Below are 21,980 nucleotides of genomic sequence, written 5' to 3'. Positions count from 1 at the left end.
CCACTCTCTCTGCCTGCCTCTCTGCCTACTTGTGATCTCTGTCAAATAAATAAAATCTCTTTAAAAAATTAAAAACAGGGGCGCCTGGGTGGCTCAGTGGGTTAAGCCGCTGCCTTCGGCTCGGGTCATGATCTCAGGGTCCTGGGATCGAGTACCGCATCAGACTCTGCTCAGCAGGGAGCCTGCTTCCCTCTCTCTCTCTCTCTGCCTGCCTCTCTGTCTATTTGTGATCTCTCTCTCTGTCAAATCAATAAATAAAATCTTAAAAAAAATTTAAAAACAAAAAAGGAAGCAGGCTAGGCTCTGTAATGAGATCCCCAAACACTACGACTTTCTCAAAATAAAAGGTTATTTCTCTATTGGGCTCCTTCTGGGAAAGGAGTCCAGGGCTGATGTGATGACTTGATGGTGTTCAGTGTTTTGGTAGATATTAGTTCTGTTGAGAAAACATCTCCAGTCTTCCTTCTCTGAAAATAATGGAGGATTGTACTTCTCTGCCCTGTTGGGGTTAGAGAGGGCCATGCAGTTTGCTTTAGCCGGTGAAATGTGAGTGTGGAGTGTGCCACAGAAGCATTTAGTTGCCCATGTTTTCCCTTTCACTGATATTTGCAAGGAAGCGGTATTACTATGAAGGACAGCTATCCTGTAAAGATTCTCAGAGCTGTAGCAGATTTGTGGGAGAAATAGAGAAATAAAGCGTGCTTTTTAAAAAAAATTATTTTTTTAATTAACATATAATGTATTATTAGCCCCAGGGGCACAGGTCTGTGAATCGCCAGGTTTACACGCTTCACAACACTCACCATAGCACATACCCTCCCCAATGTCCATAACCCAACCACCCTCCCCTTACCCCCCTCCCCCCTGCAACCCTCAGTTTGTTTTGTGACATTAAGAGTCTCTTATGAGGGGCACCTGGGTGGCTCAGTGGGTTAAAGCCTCTGCCTTCAGCTCAGGTCATGATCCCAGGGTCCTGGGATCGAGCCCCGCATCAAGCCCCGCATCGAGCCCCGCATTGGGCTCTCTGCTCAGCAGGGAGCCTGCTTCCTCCTCTCTCTCTGCTTCTCTGTGATTTCCGTCTGTCAAATAAATAAATCTTTAAAAAAAAGAAAAAAAGCGTCCCTTATGGTTTGTCTCTCTCCTGACGCCATCTTGTTTCATTTATTCCTAAAGCGTGCTTTTAAGCCACTGGTTGGAGGTCAGTTGTTCATGCAGCTAAGCCTGATATTTTTGAAGAATACAGAGACCCAGGCTCCTTCCGTTCTGTTGCCTCCAGTCCCTAAGGTACTGCTGTCATTTACATGAACGCGACAGCTCATTATCATAGTCCTATTCTAGTTCAGGGGAATGGGACGAGAAACAAGAGGGCACATTATTCTTTTTAGAGGCATGACCCACAAGTAGCACACGTCACTTCCTCAGCCACACCTAGTACTTTAGTTCTCTATCGCGGCAAGACCAGTTATCCCAAAGCTTAGGAGATTCGAACAGCAAACATTTATAAGGGGCAGCTTAGCTGGGTAGGTTACATCTCAAGGGCTGCTGTTATATGAAGGCTTGACAGGGGCTGGTGGATGCACTTCCAAGCTCACTCACATGGTTGGAGGCAGACCTCTGTCCTTACTGGCTGTTGTAGGGAGGCCTTGGTTGCTTGCCATGTGGGCGTCTCCCTAGGGCTGCTCGCCGTGGCAGCTGGCTTCCCCCAGAGGGAAGACAATCCCAAAGAGAGACAGACACAGAGACAGAGAAGCTGCAGTGTCTTTTAACCTCATTTCAGAACTGACCCATCATCATTTGTTTCTTTACTGGTCACACAGACCAATCCTGGTACAGTGTGGGGAGGAACTATGGGAAGGTGTGAACAGCAGGAGGTAGAGATCACTGGAGGCATCTTGGAGGCTAAAATACCTCACTGGAAGAGAGGTGAGAAAAGCTAGTCTTTAGCTGGGCAGCCATCCCCTCAGATAAAACTATAGGAAGAAGCAGAGAAGGGCCGAGGGGACACACAGAATTCTCTGCCCCTGCCTCTAGCCACACAAATATACATGTGCACTCTTTTTCTCATACATGAATATACATTCTATATCCTAAAAAGATTCTAGGCTTCTGAATTATAGTTCACAGCTGTGGCCCAGAGGATTCTCATCCTTAGGGTCTCTATCCCCAGAAACGTGCCTTCTTCACTCCCAGACAATGCCAAATTCCCATATAAAATACTTTCAAAGAAGGGAATGGAGAGAGGGAGCTTCCGTCTGGAGGAAAGAATAAGAAAATCCTTCTCGGGGCAACTGGGTGGTTCATTCGGTTAAGTGACTGACTCTTGATCTCAGCTCCAGTCATGATCTCGGGGTTGTGAGCTTGAACCCCAGGTTGGGCTCCCTGCACAGCAGGGAGTCTGCATGGGATTCTCTCTCTCCCTCTCCCCCTCCCCCCGCTCATATTCTTTCTCTCTCCGTCTATTGAAAAAAGAAGAAGAAAAAGAAGACCCTTCTGCATTGCTAATCTGGAACTCCAAGGATAAGTCATATGAACCATGAGTCAGTTTACCATCATATGTAAGGAGTTGGATGAGTTGCATAAATTGAGATTCAAATCTAATGTTTCTTATGTTTTTCTAAGTTAAGGGGGTAAACTCTTACAGGAAGCCACATCGAAATCTATATTGACAGGCGCATATCTCCAGTGTGACAGCACTTAAGTACTTTCAAGCGTACAAATGATGGTGAAGGAGAAGGGAGAAGATCTCTAGAAGCTTCTACTTCTCCATGCCTGTAATCGTTTATGTAGGGCACAGCAGCATAGCCCCAGGCTTCATCAAACCCCCAAATCTCATTCTTTCCTGCCAACAGAAGCAGTGGCTGGTATCCCAGATCTTTGCCTGACTTACGTCCATTTCACCACCTCTCAGTACTTCCATCATGGGAAAAGAATGTGAAGGTTCAAATTATTTTTCTTATCAGCATTGTTATGGCTAGATACTTTGGCATTGAATTTGGACAAGGATACATTTGAAAGCATTTTAAAATGACCTTTTAGTGGACAGTGGACTCTGGGGAACAAAATTCTACGTGGAGATGGAGAGGGTTAAGAGAGAAGAGCAAAATGTCACGACATTTTGTCAGTTCAAAAAAGTATGTCCTTGATGTCCATAAATTACCTACTTGTCATCTTGTCCTTTAATGTGCAAAACTAATTTTTTTTCTCAGGTCTCCATCAATTGAGAAAAGTCTGATACTCTGTCCAATTATTTTCAAGGTTTATTGGCCTGTAAATTCCTGGGTTTTTTTTCTCTTTTTTCAAAATTTGGCTTGGATTCACTGCTTCTCCTGTATTTTGTTTTTGTTTTTGTTTTTTTATTCTTATTAGGGTTTTTTTTTAAGATTTTATTGATCTATTGATATATTTGAAAGAGAGAGACAGTGAGAGAGTGGAGGAATGGGAGAAGAGGGAGAAGCAGTCTTCCTGCTGAGCGGGAAGCCTAAGCTGGGGCTGGATCCCAGAACTCTGCGATCACGAGCCAAGCCAAAGGCAAACGCTTAACGACTGAGCCTCCCAGGTGCCCTTGTCCTGGATTCTTAATTACTCTAGTAGCTGATAGTCTTCCTTCCGTGCATTTGTCTCTTCTTTTCTTTACTCTGACATTAGTCAGGCTCCTTGTGCTGCCAATAACAGATTCACAGCAAGAAGAGGATTCCTTCGTTCACAGAGCCTGGAAGGCTGGGGTAGCCCAAGGGAAGAGTGGGAACCGGGGCCTCAGGACCTGACCTCTCTTCCTCTTCTTCTCTTTGAAACCCCATCTCTGCCTGGCTTCATTCTCTTCCACGGCAGAGTGCCCTTCTCTGTGTGGTTGTGGAAGGCTGCCCGCAATGCCAGCCCTCTTCCTCCTAACTCTCCATGCAAGCGCACAGTAGAGAATTACCCCGCCAGTTCCAACTGGGAAAACTCTGGTGCAGGACTTTGCCCACATGAGGTCAAGAGCCCTTACCTTGTTTCAGTCCCTGTGTGTGCAGGGAGATGGCACTATGATTGGCCAGCTGGGGTCCTGGGTGGGGAGCGTGGGGGGCTCTAACTGCTCTACCAGGACCACACAAAGTGGTAGGAGTTCCCCAAAGGAAAAGGGATGCTGTCACCCCATTACAAGAAGAGAGCAGACTCATTTCTTCAGTCCGCCGTGTGCCAGAAACGCGCCTTCAGCAGTTTCTTCCCCATCCCCTGAAGGACCACCAAGGCAAGGCTTTTGTGGACTAAAGCTTTCCTGAAAGTTGAAGATTTCTTCAATTGTGCCTACATAAGGAAGCCTCCGGAAAAGCCCCAAAGTACAGGATTCACAGAGCATCCGGAAGGTGCTGGGAAGTGTGTGGTGCCCACAATGGGCATGGAAGCCCAGTGTATCTTCCACGAACCAAATCCTCTACAATAGACTGGTCAGCCAGGGGGTAAACTGTTTTCCTGAATTCTGGGAACTGTTCTAGCCACTTAATCACACCCAAGGAGAGGGTCCTGGGAACTTTTGATATAAAACCTCAAAAGCACGCCGCCCTTCAATATATTACACTGGTTACCTTTGGGTAGTGGAATCATGGGTAGTTTTTATGGATTTTGTTGGGTTTATTATTTCTTTTTTGCTTATCTCTATTTCTACAATTAATAAATGGAAACTGGCTCAAGGCAAGTCAGGAGAAGCAGAGCCTGCTGTCCCCGTCCTCTTTAGGGAGAAACGTGAACCCCCTTACAGAAGCCTCCCACCTCCTCACCCCCAGCCAGGCCTTCATCCTAAGCCTCTGCAGCAGGACCACATCACACGACCACCACAGTCTCCAGTGAGGATGGAAAAAGGAGTATTTCAGTGTTTTAAGCCTCTACAGTCTTGCTAGAGAAAGGTGGCCACAGAGGAAGGGGCCGGGTGCAATGATCAGTCTAGGCAGCCAGTATGTCTGCAACAGCAGAACTGGGAAACCGGGGAAGGCAGAGGGATTGGACGATTGTTCTCGGTCTGGGGTGGGTGTTACCACTCTGGTGTGTGGCCCTGGGTGTCCAGAAGGGACTCCTGATCGTAAAACGTAGAGCTCTGGGCTTTCATTATGACTGCTCTCAGGCATCACACCAATCCTGGTCCCAATCTTGTTAGTACTTTGCAATGATAGTAATTATTATTCCTATTTACAAAGTGTTTTTTCCGAGGTAGGGTATTGCCAACCTCCTATTATAGTTGAAAAAGTCAACACAGGAAGGTTAGTACAGGGAACAGATCCACAGGGGCAAGGAGGGCCCTGCAGCTGGCCGATAGGACTGCTGCACCAGGAGAGCTGAAGAACCCCGGGTCTGTGAGAGCCTGGCACGGGGATGCCCCCGCCACCAAGGCCTGAGACAAGCTCCAAGGCCACCCATCCTGTGTGCTGCATCCTATGGCGACGAGCCCGTGCATGTCAGGTTGGGGGAGGCTCTTCATGCCGAACACCAGATGCACCTAACGGAGGCTGATGGCAAGGCCCCACTGGGGGAACGGGTGGGCTTCTGGGAGCCGTTCTGGGAAACTGAAGACGGGGGTGGGGGGTGTTGTTGTGCGCTAGTGAACGACGCGGCAAAGACTCAGCCCAGGACATCATGAAGGAGTACTTCAAAGGCAAGAAATGAATAAATAAAAACTTGGCACTGGTTTAAACAAACTAGTTAATTAAAAGGACATAGAATCTCATTTTGTCCCAGCGTGGGCCAGTCAAGGACTCTTGACTCTTGGGCCTGAGGAGCACAGGAAGCGATGCTTCTGTCACACACTGTACTTCTCAGTCCCAGGGCACACTCTCTGCCCAACGTGTCAGCTCTTCTCGTCCTGGATGGATTGTTCTCGAAACATGTCTCTGGTGTGCTAGGAAGACGTCTGATGTGAGTCTGAGACCTGGTTTACCATCTCTCTCAGGCCCTGACATGGGTACATCACTGTGCTCTGCATCTGCTTCGCCCACAGTTACTTTTCTCCGTTAGCAAGTGTCTATGAAAGTGCTTTGGAACGTAAAGAATGTTCTCTCTCTGTAGGTATTTCTTACGTGCACACATTCCTAACTTGTCTCCACCTTTCCCCCTTTTCTTTCTTTCTTTTCCTTCTTCTCTTTCCTCCCTTCCTCCCTCCCTCCCTCCTTCCCTTCCTCCCTTCTTTCCAGAAAGTGATGTCAGCATCCAGCGCTGGGGGCTGGGAAATGCTCAGGATACCACTCATTAGGTTGCAGGGGACCATGTGGGGGGACATTATTCTTCCAGACCCTGGGTCAATGTGTGTTATTCCCAGAAGAAATGTTTTAAGGTATAGGGAAAGGAAATTTGCCAAGGATGTTTAATGGGTTCTTGTAAACATTTGTATTCTGAATAACTGTTAGTGTTTCTTATTCTGGACTCTTTATTTTAAAGATCTAAAAAAAGTTGTGCCTGCATTGTAGGTCGGAGTCAGAAGTGTAGACGGTCATGGGGCGCCTAGGTGGCTCAGTCAGTTAAGCGTTGGACTCTTGATCCCAACTGAGGTCTTGATCTCAGCATCCTGAGTTCAAGCCCCATAATGGGCTCCATGCTGGGTGTGGATCCTACTAAAAAAAAAAAAAATAAAGTACAGACCAGTGTCATTCCAGGATGGGTTGGCAGACACTGCTAGTGGCCTTTCTAATATCCATCCTCCCCTTCTTTCTTTTCTTTTTTTTTTTAAATTTATTTATTTGAGAGAGAGAGAGCCAGAGAGAGAGCACAAGTGAGCACAGGGTGGGGGAGGGACAGAGGGAGAGGGAGAAGCAGACTCCCCACTGAGCGGGGAGCCCAACATGAGGCTCCATCCCAGGATGACGGGGTCATGACCTGAGCCAAAGGTAGATGCTTAACCAACTGAGCTACCCAGGTGCCCCTCTCCCCTTCTTTCTTACTAACAGAACCCTGATTTTGCTTAAGGCAGCCATATGCCCAATTAAAAATGTTCACTTTCCTAGGCTCCCTTGCAGTTAGGAATAGCATGGGACTGAATTCTGGCTAATGATATGTAAGTGACAGTTGCCAGGTGGGGGCCTCCAGGAAACCCTTTTTAAAGATCAGAGACTTCACTGGCATTCTACCCCCACCTTTTTTTTTTTTTTTTGCTTGAAATGTAGACTCAATGGCCAAGCATCTACCTTATAGCCATGAAAAAAAAACTACAAGTTAAAGATAGCAAAGTAGGAGACAGAATGACCATAAGTCCTTGACAACAGTAGAGAGTCACTTACTTGCTGATGTCTCAGGTAAAAATAGTCAACTAATCAATTAAATAAAGAAACAAGAAGCCGGGGCACCTGGGTGGCTCAGTGGGTTAAAGCCTCTGCCTTCGGCTCAGGTCATGGTCCCGGTGTCCTGGGATCGAGCCCCACATCGGGCTCTCTGCTCTGCCGGGAGCCTGCTTCCACCTCTCTCTCTATCTCTCTGCCTCTCTGCCTACTTGTGATCTCTGTCAAATAAATAAATAAAATCTTAAAAAAAAAAAAAAGAAAGAAAAAGCCAATTTGGTTAATCCATTATGGTCAAGTTATTGTCCCATGCAGTGAAACACAATTTTTAAGAAAATATTTATTTATTTATTTATTTATTTATTTATTTATTTATTTATTTGGGGGGGAGATGGGAAGGGCAGAGAGAGAATCTTCAAGCAGACTCCCCACTGAGTGCAGAGACTGACTTGGGGCTCCATCTCCCATGACCTGAGCCAAAACCCGGAGTCCGCCACTTAACTGACTGAGCCACCCAGGCACCCCAATCAAACACACTTTGAACTAGTAAGGCCATTAAGACATTAAATGTGCTATGATAAGGGTTGCCTGGGTGGCTCAGTTAGTTAAGCCTCTGCCTTCAGCTCAGGTCATGATCCCCAGGGTCCTGAGATCGAGCGCCGCATCGGGCTCTCTGCTCAGCCGGGAATCTGCTTCCCCCTCTTTCTCTCCGCCTGCCTCTCTGCCTACTTGTGATCTCTTTCTGTCAAACAAATAAATAAAATCTTTAGACAAACCATAAGAGACTCTTAATGTCACAAAACAAACTGAGGGTTGATGGGGGGAGGAGGGTAGGGAGAGGGTGGTGGGGTTATGGACATTGGGGAGGGTATGTGCTATGGTGAGTGCTGTGAAGTGTGCAAACCTGGCGATTCACAGACCTGTACCCCTGGGGCTAATAATAAATTATATGTTTACAAAAAAAATTATTAAAAAAATAAAAATAAAATCTTTAAAAAAATAATGTTCTATAATAGAAAATGGGTGCAAACTTCCTGTAGGGTCTCTGAGACACCAGTGCTGCTCACACTTCCATGTGCCTATAAAACCCTTGGGGACCTTGTTAAAACCGCAGATGCTGATTCAGTAGGTCTGGACTGGAGTCCGAGGTCTGCCTTTCTCAGAAGCTTGCAGCCAGCGCTGAGGATGCCGGTATGGACCACACTTTGAGTAGCAAGGACTTGAAAAATGACAGCTCTTTTGTCTGCTCCTACGTTGGGGCTATTCTGTTTTTATTTGATACGTGGATTATTCAGTTAAAAATCTGCAGAGGATCCAGTACATTTTCAACCAAAAAAGTTTTTATTTAGAATATTTCAGAGACAAAAAGCAGTTCACTTTGTTTAGTAAAATAAATTTAACAAATACATTTAAATAAGGTAAATCGAAGACTTCTGTGGATCTTTTCCCTGTTACTTGGTTTTCTGCCAGTTGGAGTTTCTGTCTCCCAGCCTGACTGGGTTTTTTCATAAACATAACATGAGGGAGGAAGCATTTCCTTCTGACTCTACTTCCCTAAGTTGTTTTCCTCATGTTGTTTTCAACAGAGGCCTTGCCTACTCTGAAATGGATGGTAAAAATAAATTGGTACTGGGAGGTGATGGTAAAAGGCAAACTTAGATGATTTTCACACCATCTGTTAACAAGAACCAAAAGGAAATGCAAGCCCCACCACTTCCCAGCCAAGCCACTGTTTTACACAGAAGCTACATGGCGTTGCCTAGGGTTACTTTCTTTTCTGGTTATGTACATTAAAAAAATACAATGTTGTGTTAAATAGCAGGACAGCTAACAATGGAACACACAGCACTACACTGAAAAACGAAAAAGCTGGGTTAAGCCAAGGAGAGAAACGGCGGATGGTCTTCATGGAGGGCAGCTGCCAGTGCCCACCATCTCCTCAGTCTGTCACGGATCTGCACTCTGAGGGCAGGCCTTCCGATTGCCGCCACTGAGCCAGACGCTGCTTAAACCATTTCTGGAGGAGGGAAATATACAAAATTACCTGTCACATACTGGCAAACTGGAACATCCCTTCCTTTTCTAAAAGGTAGCCTCTGTGGCCCAACCAGAAAGGAATGTGTCCACGGGATGGTTTTTCTCACTGTGACACTTACTTTCCCTGCCCCAGGACATTTGTACATGCTATTTCCTATGCTTAGCGTGTTCTGTCTTCATTCTTTATCTGATGATCTCTCTCTCATTCTCAGGCCTCAGCTTAAAAAGAACTTTCTCAATGAAGTCTTCCCTAACCACTTTGTGAAAACCTAAAGCAGGTTCTCCATCCGTCTCCTTATTCTCTATTTTAATACTTTGCTACCTTCACAGAACTTTTACCATTTGTAATTACTATGTTTATTCACTTGCTTTTAGTCTACATTTCCTTCTAGAATATAAGATCCATGAAAGCAGAGACTGTTTTCACTTTATCATCACTGATCGCATCCTTTACCCCTAGCACAAGGGCTGCTTCCTCAAGTTCTCATAGACAACTGATCACTGTAGAGATTCCTGTGGGAAGGCCCTGGACTGCAGAGTCCCCAGTGGTCACCTACCCAAGCAACTTGCCAGTTTGTCCCAGCGTGACATGAAATATCATCATTCCCAATGTTTGCCATGATGCATGAAAGGCTGGGAAACAGGAGAATAAAGCATGAGGTCTGACTTCCCACAGGGCCCTCTGACTCATCGGCTCCCATGAGGATCAGTGTCTGCTGTTTCTGTTTCCTCACTAGTCCCTCCTCGACTTTGTTTTTTTAAAAACCCAGTTTCCTCTTGGCCATCCTGATCTATACCCCAGCCTATTCGCCAGCCTGGGTCTCCCAGTCCCCTGTGCACAGAATCCCCCCACCCCTTAGCAGCATGGTAAAAGGCAAGGACCCTGTCCAGAAGCATCACATCTTGGGGCCTTCCCTAAATCCATGGTCTCTTTTGTGAGATGTGAATATTTGAGAGCTGCATGGCGCCAGTTTCACTAATGAGGTAGCTCTGTGGGGGTTTTGGGGCGACAAGGTCTGATTCAATAAGATTTCCCGTTACTACCGCTGAATACATGGAGATGTTTTTAAGACTAATTAAAACTTGGAGGAGGAAAGTCTCATTTTCTGTCAGGATGCATTTAAGGCAAAATGAGCTGGTCTTATTCAGAAGAGCCACCCATATCTTTATACTAGTAATGAATATTAATGGACAGTTCCAAAAATAACCTCGGTGAGGACCACATTTGTGAACTGGAAAATTGGCATCCACATGCCTAATAAAGCAAACCCCGGTGCTGGGGGATGGAATGAGGTTCAAGAACAGCGTAACAATTTTCTCAGGATACATATTTTAAATCAGGTGTGTATGTAATAATTTGGCAAACGAGTTGCTGTCCAACAAAAACCATCAAACACCTCACTTGCTTCTTTTTCCCTCCAGAGGTGAGTCTTACCACATCTCCCTCATATCAATACGAACTTTCTACCTGGCTTTATTCTTCTCTTCCTTGTTTCAGTCATCCCCTGGGAAAGACATTCATCCCTCACTGGCTCATAAATGAATGCCCTCATTACCTCACCCCATTGATGGAGATTTATTTACTCTGAGTGAACAGATGATAATTAGACACTGCGGTGGGGAGGGATGGAGGCAAAATAACATTGTTCCTGTCCTTTTCTCTAGTAACTAACATTTTGTTCATTTCAGGGGGAGACCTCTAGAAGTCTTTATTCCACTGATAAAACCTCCAACAACTAAAACCACGGAGTTCTGGGAATAGTCCCAGGGCATTAAGAGAAGATAAAGATACTGGGAACCTCCCTAAGAACCAAGGCCAGCTACACTGGACTTGGATTTGTGATCATAGAAAATGCCAGGTCTTCCTGACCTCCCCAGGGACTGATGATAAAAGACCTTTCCCAGCCCCTTCTAACACTGACTTCAAAATAATAAGAGACACAGGGGTTGGGATTCTATAAAGGTTTATCTTTTAAATGGAAGAGGTATCTTATTACTGACATGAGAAAAAAAAAAAAAAACCACACCCATTCTAGGATCCAGCAAAGGCAACTTAAAAAGTTATTAACATTAGAGCTCCCTTCACCTCTCTCTTGGTTCCTGCAGGTGTCCCCCTAATAGCAGAGAGCACTGTCCTATAGTGGGACAGTTACGAAGAGGTCATCAATGTCATCATGTCAGAGAATGTTTCAAATTTCTAGTCTCTCCTCCCCCTGCCAAAGTACCAGCAATGTGAATCAGCTCTAGTTCATTATGTCAAAGGAGCATCTCATGCTTATTTGAATCGGAATATGACTCTGATTCTGGTAGGGGTGAGGGATCAGGCATAAAAAATAAATATTATTTTGGCTTTGGAGATCTCTCCCTGTGGAAAGGGGCAACAGAGATAAAGACTAGAAACAGGGACATGCTGATACCAGACACAGCTTATATGTAGGCCCCGTGACCCTGGCCTTCACAGAGTTATTTAGAATCCCAGCAACCTGCTACAATGTAACAGAATTTTATTTATGCCTGAAAGTTCACCATTGGGAATTATATCTCCAGAAGACACTTTAAAAAAATATAAATGTTGTTTGAGGGGATGCCTGGGTGGCTCAGTTAGGTAAGAGTCCAACTCTTGATTTCAGTTCAGGTCATGATCTCAGGGTTGTGAGATCGGGCCCCACGTTGGGCTCCTCACTGGGCATGACACCTGCTTAAGATTCTCCCTCTCTCTCTCCCTCTCTCCTGCTGCCCCTCCCCCTCTGTAAAATAAATATATGTTGTTTGAGAAGATTAAAGAAGAAACCATTCTTACCAAGCCATGCACTTGGGGATGGAGCGAGCTGCAAAAGAGTTTGGGTGGAAAGGATGAGAAATTGGAAAATGGGACCCAAGCAAGTAAGGGGTGACAGAGGATGGATACCCTGAGGAAGCCTTTTCCCCCAAACTTGCTAAATGTTGCCTCCTTCTGAGCTCTGGACTCTCTGATGTTCCCCTGCAGGTCCATACAGGAAGGCAGAGGGGCAAGGAGAGATGTGGCAGCCCCAGAGAGGAAGAAGGTGTTGGCCCTGTGGCAGGAAAAGGAAGCCAGGGGCCCTGCTCTGAGGCTGACTCACCCCTACACCCACTCATTTCAGGGTTACATCTCTCATTTGTTCACTTGAGGATGGTGGCAGGGGGGGCAATGGAGAGCGGCTGCCATGTGGTGGGGGAGGGGGGGCAGGTGAACCTGCTGTCAGAAGTCTGACTTGGTAGACTTTAATCACAAAAAGAATTAGGCGCCCTTTCTTTCTTCCTGCACCTCACCTGATTTCATTTCAGTTCTTTCATAGAAGGTGACGGTCAAGAAAAGATTGAACATAGCCGGAATGTCTGTCATGTAATACATAGATTTTTTTTCCCCATCTAATACATGGAAAATCCATGTAATCCACGGATTTTTTTCCAGGAAGAATACAACAGAAATGGAATCTTCAGGGCGCCTGGGTGGCTCAGTGGGTTAAAGCCTCTGCCTTCAGCTTGGGTCATGGTCCCGGGGTCCTGGGATCGAGCCCCGCATCGGGCTCTCTGTTTGGCAAGGAGCCTGCTTCCCTTCCTCTCTCTCTGCCTGCCTCTCTGCCTACTTGTGATCCCTGCCTGTCAAATAAATAAATAAAATCTTAAAAAAAAAAAAAAAGAAATGGAATGTTCGGTCCTCGCCTCCATCCCCTAGCCAGTCCCATTCTTTCTCTCTGTGAAGACAACAAGGGAGCTAGAAGAGTCTGGACTGTGGCCCAGACTGCCATGGTTCAAATCCCAGCTCCGTTACTTCCTAGTTGTGGCCTTGGGCCAGTTATCCAACCTTTCTGTGCCTTGGTTCTCTTATTTGTCCAGCTGGGCTAATGCTACCTACCGCAGAGCCCTGTTGTGACACACAGATGACTTACTACACGGAGGGCGCCCGGCACAGTACCTGGCAAGGATCAGCCATCACAGAGGGCAACGTAATTATCCTGCCTCACTGGTGACGGTGATTTACCGTGGGAGTAACAGAGGCTGAGAGCAGCTTAGACCCCTAGCTGGAACTGTGCCCACAATAAATCTACAGCCTTTTTAAAAGACACATTATTATTATCTCTCTGATCACTCCTCTTTTCTAAATATAGTGTGGGATTTTAAGTGAGAAAGCTTCAGCAAGCTGCCCCCTCCAGGGGTTCCAAGAAACATGAACTGCAGGACTTGGATTACATTAAATCACCTTCCATTAAGTTCTGGTTCTGGGTAGTCCGACAGCTGTTCCCTCTGTCCCCTTTGCTAAAAGGGGATATGCTTGACTTTCTATTTGATCTAGGGATGAGAGGATTTTCTGTGGGCAAATTCTCCAAAGTGCATCTGGCTTAATTAGTAAAAATCATTTTAGGCTTGGGATCCAGGGTCTTGGTTCTAGACTACCCTGGAGCACCCATTACAAGCTTTTTTTTTTTTTTTTAAAGATTTTTATTTATTTATTTGACAGACAGAGATCACAAGTAGGCAGAGAGGCAGGCAGAGAGAGAGGAAGGGAAGCAGGCTCCCCGCCAAGCAGAGAGCCCGATGCGGGGCTCGATCCCAGTATGCTGGGATCATGACCTGCGCCAAAGGCAGAGGCTTTAACCCACTGAGCCACCCAGGTGCCCCCCATTACAAGCTTTTAAGGCTCAGCTGAGTATGGTTCAAGATGAGGAGAGGTCAAAATGCCTGATGCTCTGGTCTATAAAATGGGAAAAATAAGACCATCTCTGCTTTAGAGCTGAGACTAGAGGTGTGGAAGTGCTTTGGGCTCCCCTGGGAGAGATGCTAGGGCAGTTCCAAGTAGTGTTATCATGCATAACTGTCTTTCCATGACCAGGGGGAAAATAGAAGTCAGAAAAACTCTGGTTAGGGTTGTGGGTTTGTTTTTTTTTTAAGTCAGCGGAAGGAGCCAACATTGCACCTGGAGTTTAATAATCATGGGCAGCGTTGCATTCTCTACCCTAAACAATATTCCGAATAACATAGGAGCTTTTAAAAATAGATAAATGAATCAGCGCACTTAATGGGACATCTGCTTCCACTCCCTTCAGTTGTAATGTCAGATGCTTTGCTTCTTGGAAAACTCCAGAAAAAGACTACATCTTAGAGCTCGGGAATTTTTTAAAATATGAAATCTCCCTGACTATATACAATCTTAGCTCTGCCGCTAAGGGGAAGCTGTGCGTGATATGGTGGAAAGACCCTTGCTATCCTGGCACCTCTCTGCCCCTTGGCCTCAGTTTCCGCGTTTGCCAACGCGAGGACTGAGTTTACAGCCGATCGCTCAAGTCCCTTCGCGCCCCGACACTCTCACTGGAGAACAGATTTGAGAGCGGGGGCCTCAGAGGGCGCACAAGTCACCTCTTCGGAAGGTTTTGCTCACGGCCCTGGGGAGAAATTGAGCTGCGGGAAGAGGAGGAAGCCAAGCGAGAGTGGACCGGGGCCGCAGCTCCCGAGCCGGAGCAGGGATCGCGCGCTCCTCCCGGCCTGCGGGGGAGAGCAGCGAAGCGCGGAGAAGGGTGGTCGTGAGGATTCTGAACGGTCCTGGGCTGGGGCTGGGGGCGCAGACCCGGCGCGCGGAGCCGGATGGCCGGGATGCGGCGGGGGGAGCGCGGCGGCGTCCGGGCTCCCGGGGTGCGGGCGGTAGCGGTGGCAGGTCGGAGAAGGGCGAGCGGCACCCCTGCATGCGCGAGACGGCCCCGCAGGCCGGGGTCGGGGGAAGGGGGTGCGGAGCGTGCCGGGCTCACCTGGGTCTCCTCCTCGGAAAGGCCGGCCTCGGCCGCGATGAGGCACAGCGTGGTGGGGTCCGGGTGCTTGTTGACCTTGTTGAAGTTGTACTCCAGGATCTCCACCTGGTCCTCCGTGGGGCCGCTCGAGGTCTCCGCCGACATGGTCTCGGCGCGGCTGCGGGGAGGAAAGCAGCGGCTGCGGTGAGCGCGGCGGCGGGCGAGGACGGAGATCTGGGGCGCGGCCGGCCGGGCACCTCGGGGCGCGGGGGCGCGGGGCCGCCCCTCCCGCGGGCGCACGGTCGCGCGAGTCCCCGGCCGCTGCGGGTCGCTCCCGGCCGCGCCTCCCGAGGGTCCGCCGGCTGAGCCGCGCGTCTCCGGGCCTCCGGGCCTGCCCGGGACTGGGGGGTGCGGGGCGGTTCTCACGGCAACTTTCCCCGGGGCCCGGGCCCGGGGCGGCGGCGGGAGGAAGATGACGCGGCGCGCCCTCCTGGCCCCGAGGCTCTGGGGACTAAACGGGAGGGGAAGAAGCGCGGCGGCGATTTTGAAAATCGCCTTCAAATCCCGCCCACCGCGGGAGAGGGAGCTGCGCGGGGACAGTCCCGACAGGTCGCGGGGGTGGGGACACACCTCACCGGTCCGCGCGTCCTTCTGCCTCTAAAGTGGTTTCTAGCCAAGGAGGGCAGTGCACCCCACCCCTCCTCCGAAGAAACGACCCAAAGGACGGAAGTTACTTCTTAAAGTTGGGGAGCTGGAGCGGCGCTTCCCATCTCTGCCTCTTACAGAGCTGGCGACAGCGTCCGCAGACATGTCGGGTCCTCCCGCCCGTGCTGGGACCGGGAATTGAGCATCAGGAGAAATGTCCCCTGGAGGGCTTGTGTGAGTCACTCTGCAATCTGCCACCTCCTCTGCCATCCCGCCCGCCCCGTCCCCCCCATTATCCCGAAGCCAAGAATCCACAGCCTCCAGTCAACGCGGCTGGTCGCTGCCTTGCGTGGTCTGGACACGGTGGCGCAGCTACTGCCGGGAGCCCCCTGCATGACCAGCTTCAAAGTCTCTTGTATTTCCTTACTTCAGAGCCAAACACTGCTCTGGCAGGTTTGGGGTACCAAGACTGCCTGCTGCATGGACTGCTCTCCATGTCTAAATAGCCTCTGAACTGGGTCCAAAAAAAGGAGGGGGGCAGACGTGCGTCCCTCCTTTCCCTTCCCACAATCTAAGAGGTACCGAGGTGCCGGATGTTGCAGTCTGGAAGCTGTCCGGGAGGATTTGGCAGAGACAGGTCAGGGCTCGACTTCGCTGGCAGTAAAAGAGAAGCTCAAGTGTGGGAATCAGGTTGGTTTGTTGTTTAAACAAACCATTGCAAAATCATCCAGCACAATCCCAAGTCGGTTTTGAGGTGGTTTGTGCCTGGGGAGGAGCCGCAGTCTGCCTAGGAGCCTGCATAACGTCCCCGATGCTGGGACAAGGTTTTCTGAGACCTGCCTCCTGCGCTCCCTGATAAATAAAGGTCTTTACCGCTATTCTGGGTCACTTGGAGAGGCTTGCAGGGAGGACAAGAAGCCATTCTACTGGGAGGGAGTCTTGGGCTCAAGGCACTTGTCAGGTCAGCAGGAAATCTCTGTTTTCAGGTGTTATATGCCCCTGCCCCCATTTAAAAATCTGAACTGGTGATTCTAGGTCAGAAACACCTCCTCTCCTGTTGGCACCTGTCTCCCCTTTTCTTTGAACCAGAAGTTCAGAGCTGGAAAGAAACTTGGAGATGAACACTTTCAGTCCTCTCCTGGAAAAGCCCAGGAGAATGAGGCACAGGAAGACTTCCAGCGTGCCCAATTAACGACCAGCACCCTAGAAGGGAGAGCCTTAGCTTTGGTTTCAGTCCTGCACTCTTCGAGACCCTTCTCAGGAGGCCATCCTGTCTTTAGTCTGGCAGAAAAGATCAGGAGGGCAACAGTTTAAAGGCAGGGGCTTTGGAAAGAGCATTGACTGTCCTTATAGGATACCAACTCCAGCCAAATCTGCCCACTGGAAACACCGACCACTGCTCATTTTGCCCAGAAGAGTATAGGAGAGGAGACACTACTGCCTCGGATTTTATTTCTTGGAAAGCTTCCATCTAATCCCATGGACACAGTTATGCTGCCTCTTTTCTAGGAGAATTTTTGCTTTGTAGAATTCTCAGTCCTTCAGAAATATGAACCAAGCGCATAGATTTCTAAACTGGACTCAGATTCAAGGACTGCTCTGCATGTACTTATCTCTTTTTGTTATATACTATTAGGTAACTCAGAGGCTCTTACTGTCCTCACATTTAATCAGGTGCATTTTCTTTTCTATTTGTGTGGCTTCCTGTTATAGGACTTTGTATGCGGTTTCATGGGTAGCTTCCGGTTGACTTCAAAGTTCTCTGTGGGTTAGTTGGCTGAGGGCCACTGGACTCATTTGGCGGCTAAGGAGACTTGTGGGAGGTCCATTTGAACGTACCTACTTCTCCAAGATACACCGAACAAACAAATCTGACCTCTAGAGTGAGATCAATCTGCTGTTTCTCCACAAAACCTAGTTTCTGTCCTTTCAGCCCTCGTCGGCTGACAAGTGTTTATGGCTGTTGCTTCATTTCTTCTCTCCTTCGCTTTCTTTTCAAGGAAATGTAAAAACCAAATCACCCTGGTAACCTGGGCCTTATAAAGCTTCTCAACTCTTTCCAGTAAGCAAACTGTTGAAAAGCCTCTCTGAAGGTAGTCTAGACACTTGCAGATGAAAAGAACTAAACATATTTTTAAAGCTCCTTAAACTTTAATCTCAGCACAAGTTCTGTTGTCGCTGTTGTTATATTCATAATTTACGGAACATTCAAAGAGTAATGCGTCCTGTAGTCGTGTTTTCTTTCGTGGTCAAGGGAAGACAAAACCTTTTCAAGAGGTTAAATGAAAATGGCCGGCTTTTTCCTGAATTAATCCCAACACCTGGTTGGCGGTTTTGCCCTTGTCCCCTAACCTGATAGTTATTTTAAAGCTATTTCCCTGTCTGAGCTAGCTCACAGACAGTGCTACAAACTCGTAGAAATTCTACGAGTTCTACAAACTCTACAGGTTCTACAAACCTGCAGAAATTGCTGTGAGCTCACAGTTACCATCTTCTTCCTCTCCCAGCCATCTGACCTCTTTGTAAAACCACTAGCATCAAACCAAATGGTTATCGGTGGTAGATACTCGTAGACAGTCCTGTGGTGAGCTGGCCAAAAGAGAAAAAAGCCATGGAATCATTTTTTAAGGCCATCTCCCAAGTTTCTTTGGCCCAAATTTCCTTCGTGTTCACTCCAGACTTCCACGAACCCATGGGCCCTTGAAGCATTAGTATTTTCTTAAGTGAGGAAAATGCGCTGTGCTGCCCCAACCCCAAGAGAAGTGGAGGCTCTTCATTTATCACTTGCTGAACTACTCTGGACAGGGTGCCAGGGGCAGCACCCAAGCTGTCAGTGTGTCTCAGGATGGACAAACAGGGGATGCCTATGTGGCCGAGTGGCTTGAAGGTCTGACTCTTGATTTCTCCTCCGGCCATGATCGCAGGGTCCTGGGATCTGGCTCCACACTCATCGTGGAGTCCGCTTGGCATTCTTTCTCTCCCTTTCCCTCTGCCCCTCCCCCACCCTCTCTCTTTCTCTGTCCCCAATGAATAAATCTTAAAAAAAAAATAGGAGTGGAATATTGATCAGCCTCTCCAGGCTAACAAGAAGTCTGCTTTCAAAAGAGAGTTTTTGTTTGTGTGTCTGTTTGTTTTTGTTTTTTGTTTGATTCATGTCCTTAAGCTTCGATCAGTAGCTCTCATGCCTGGCTGGGCCTCGGGGTCACTTGTAGAAATGTCCAGGGCCCCCGCAGTCCTCCTGAATCAGAATCTACTTTAGGAACTCAGTGGGGAAGGGATATAAAAATATCTCAGCTCTTATTCACAAGATTTTGTAATTTAATCGTTAAAATCAATGATAAATGTTTAGAACTTAATACTTCATACCTATAAAAACCATTAAAATATTTTGTGCCTCTGATGCTGTGTATCATCTCAACAGTTGAGTAGATGGTAGGTTGAGGAGGTTTTAAAGGAATAAAGGTAAAAAAAGATTCTATTTATTTACTTCAGAGAGAGATTGGGGACAGGGGCAGAGGGAGAGGGAGAAAGAGAGTCCCAAGCAGATTCCTTGCTGAATGTGGAGCTGGATATGGGCTCAGTCCTACAACCCTGAGATCAGGACATGAGCCAAAACCAAGAGTCATGCCAAAACTATGCTTAACTGACTGAGCCACCCAGCTGCCTTTAAAGGAATAAAGTTTTTAAAATACACAAATACACACCAGAAAAAAAAAATTTAGAACCATGTTATTAATCTTTTTTTTTTTTAAGATTTTATTTATCCATTTGAGAGAGAGAGAGAAACAGTGAGAGAAAGCCTGAGAGGGGAGAAGGTCAGAGGGAGAAACAGACTCCCCGTGGAGCTGGAGCCCAATGAGGGACTCGATCCTGGGACTCTGGGATCATGACCAGAGCTGAAGGCAGTTGCTTAACCAACTGAGCCACCCAGGCACCTACTATGTTATTACTCTTTTTATATGTATGGTCAGGAATGGGGAAATTGCCTTTAAAATTATGAATTATTGGGGCACCTAAGTGGCTCAGTCAGTTAAGTCTGTGACTTTGGCTTAGGTCATGATCTCAGGGTCCTGGGATGGAGCCCCTCCTTGGGCTCCATGTGCAGTGGGAAGACTGCTTGTCCCTCTGTCTCTCCCTCTGCCCCTTCCCCTGCTTTTTCTCTCTCACACACAAATAAATAAAATCTTAAAAAAAATAATGAATTATCCAGAGAAATTTTCTCCTGCTTTCAAAAATTTAGAAATAATATAAAACCCTTTAAAAATCTTTCAGAAAACTGTATTTTTATATTGAAATCAGAATTTAAGAAGGCAGGTCATTAAAAGAAAAATTCCACTTCATACAAATACCTGTAATTGATTTAGAAACCAAAAATTATAGTGGAGAATATTTGACAAACTTGACAAATGATTGTCCTTCTCCTATCAAAGTTTCCTGTGAGAGAACTGCTAAAATTTAAGTTATCATTTATATGGGTAACTTGTATAATAGAACTTAAAACTGAACATTAGACTATGAATATACCATATACATATAACATGAGGATTCTGAATAGAAATAGAAATATACATATATATATATTTTAAAGATTTTACTTATTTACTTGACAGAGAGAGAGATCACAAATAGGCAGAGAGGCAGGCAGAGAGAGGGAGGAAGCAGGCTCCCTGTTGAGCGGGGAGCCCGATGCGGGGCTCAATCCCAGGACCCTGAGATCATGACCTAAGCCGACGGCAGAGGCTTAACCCACTGAGCCACCCAGGCACCCTGGAACATTTAATCATATGTCTTCTGAAGTGCATCTGGGAGGGTTTCTCTAGGGTATACACGAGTGGAACAGGTCATAAGATATGTGACTTTTTTCTTTAAAGATTTATTTATTTTAGGGAGAGAGAGAGTGTGTGTGTGAGCAGGGAAAGGGGTAGAGGGAGAGAGAGAATCTCAAGCAGAATCCCTGCTGAGCAGGGAGCCCTACTTGGGGCTCGAACTCAAACCCCGAGATCATGACCTGAGCCGGAAATCAAGAGTCGGCTGCTTAACCGACTGAGTCACCCAGGAGCCCCGAGATATGCGGCTTTTAACTTTATAACATATTATCAACTTCTTTTCCAAAGTTGTTGAACAAAACTATACAAACGGTGCATAGCATTTCCTTTGCCCCACATCCTCATCAATAATGCCAAACTTTTAAATTTTTGCCAAAATGGTTATGTATGCTTTTCATGCATGAGTAATACCTCTTTCAGCTATTTAGGTATGCAGCTTGCCCAAGTTCTTGGGGCTAGAAAGTTTACTATTTACTGTGTAAAAAGTATTTCCTGTTCCAGCCAAGCAGGAGATTTGAGGTATTTTTTGGGGTTGTCTCTCGGGTAGCTTGTTCTTTCCATGGGTCACCAAAAACAATGCAAAAGATGTATGGAAAACCAATTATAGTAGATCTTTTGTCTGTCTGATTCTAAAAATGTTCCTATTTTCCCTTTTACAGAGTTCCTGGAAGTCACGACTTGGTTCTGTGCTCAAAAAAAAAAAAAACAACAACAACAAAAAACATGTTAACCATATCAATTATCCACCCCTCCATCCCCCACCTCTGCAAAGTGAATATCAAAGTCTCCGAATGAAAACAATGGGTATGAATTTCAAATGACCCAGGAAAAGAAAAAGAAAGGATGTAGGGATAGACAGGAAGTCTAAAAGAGACTGTTAGGTTGTGGGTTTAAAACGGTATAAACAATGGCACCTGGGTGGCTCAGTGGGTTAAAGCCTCTGCCTTCGGCTCAGGTCATGATCCCAGGGTCCTGGGATCGAGCCCCACATCGGCTCTCTGTCTATCAGGGAGCTTGCTTCTTCCTCTCTCTCTGCCTGCCTCTCTGCCTACTTGTGATCTCTGTCTGTCATATATACAAATAAAATCTTTAAAAAAAAATTAAAAAAAAAAAACGGTATAAACATGAAAAACCAGATAACGTGCTCAAGGGTTTGGCCTGCAATGCCATGAGCACGGGGTGCTGAACTCCAGTTCAAAAACTAGTTGTTATTAGTTCTTTGGGTCTGTCTCTCTCAGTAATCAGAATGGAATTAGTCCTGTTTTGCAGTTGAGAAAAGTTAACGGATTTGTCTGTAGCATCTGCAGAAGGCTCGGAATCCTACCTTTTATTCTGGCCTAGGCAGGAAACGCAGTTTGTGGTATCTTGGGCAACAACACTGATTTATACCTTTAACATATATTCTCCTTGGGGCGCCTGGGTGGTTCAGCCAGTTAAGCAGCTGATCGTTGATTTGGGCTCAGGTCATGAGCTCAGGATCATGAGATCAAGCCTGC

The 21,980-nt window shown here is 46.9% G+C and overlaps 1 protein-coding gene across 5 annotated transcripts in view; it reads right to left on the bottom strand.

The window, feature by feature from the left end:
• Window positions 1-8,553: 8,553 nt before the first annotated feature.
• HOPX (HOP homeobox) overlaps window positions 8,554-21,980 on the bottom strand; it is a 28,640-nt gene continuing 15,213 nt past the window's right edge. For 2 of the 5 annotated variants that reach the window (XM_032850273.1, XM_032850344.1), the window contains exons 2-3: window positions 15,035-15,191; window positions 8,554-9,252 (exon numbers count right to left, since the gene is read on the bottom strand). In XM_032850273.1, coding sequence (XP_032706164.1) covers window positions 9,175-9,252; window positions 15,035-15,178 — 222 coding nt within the window. In that variant the 5' untranslated portion in view covers window positions 15,179-15,191 and the 3' untranslated portion in view covers window positions 8,554-9,174. Of the gene's footprint in view, window positions 9,253-15,034; window positions 15,195-15,439; window positions 15,524-15,648; window positions 15,853-21,980 lie in introns of those variants that run through there. The other 3 variants (XM_032850402.1, XM_032850557.1, XM_032850481.1) reach the window with 3 other exon arrangements.

This window comes from Lontra canadensis, unplaced genomic scaffold (assembly GCF_010015895.1).
Source record: "Lontra canadensis isolate GAN:19392208 unplaced genomic scaffold, GSC_riverotter_1.0 scaffold1, whole genome shotgun sequence".
Taxonomy (NCBI): domain Eukaryota; kingdom Metazoa; phylum Chordata; class Mammalia; order Carnivora; family Mustelidae; genus Lontra; species Lontra canadensis.
The sequence above is the reverse complement of the archived record's forward strand: the minus strand, read 5'-3'. Positions and strand labels throughout refer to the sequence as shown.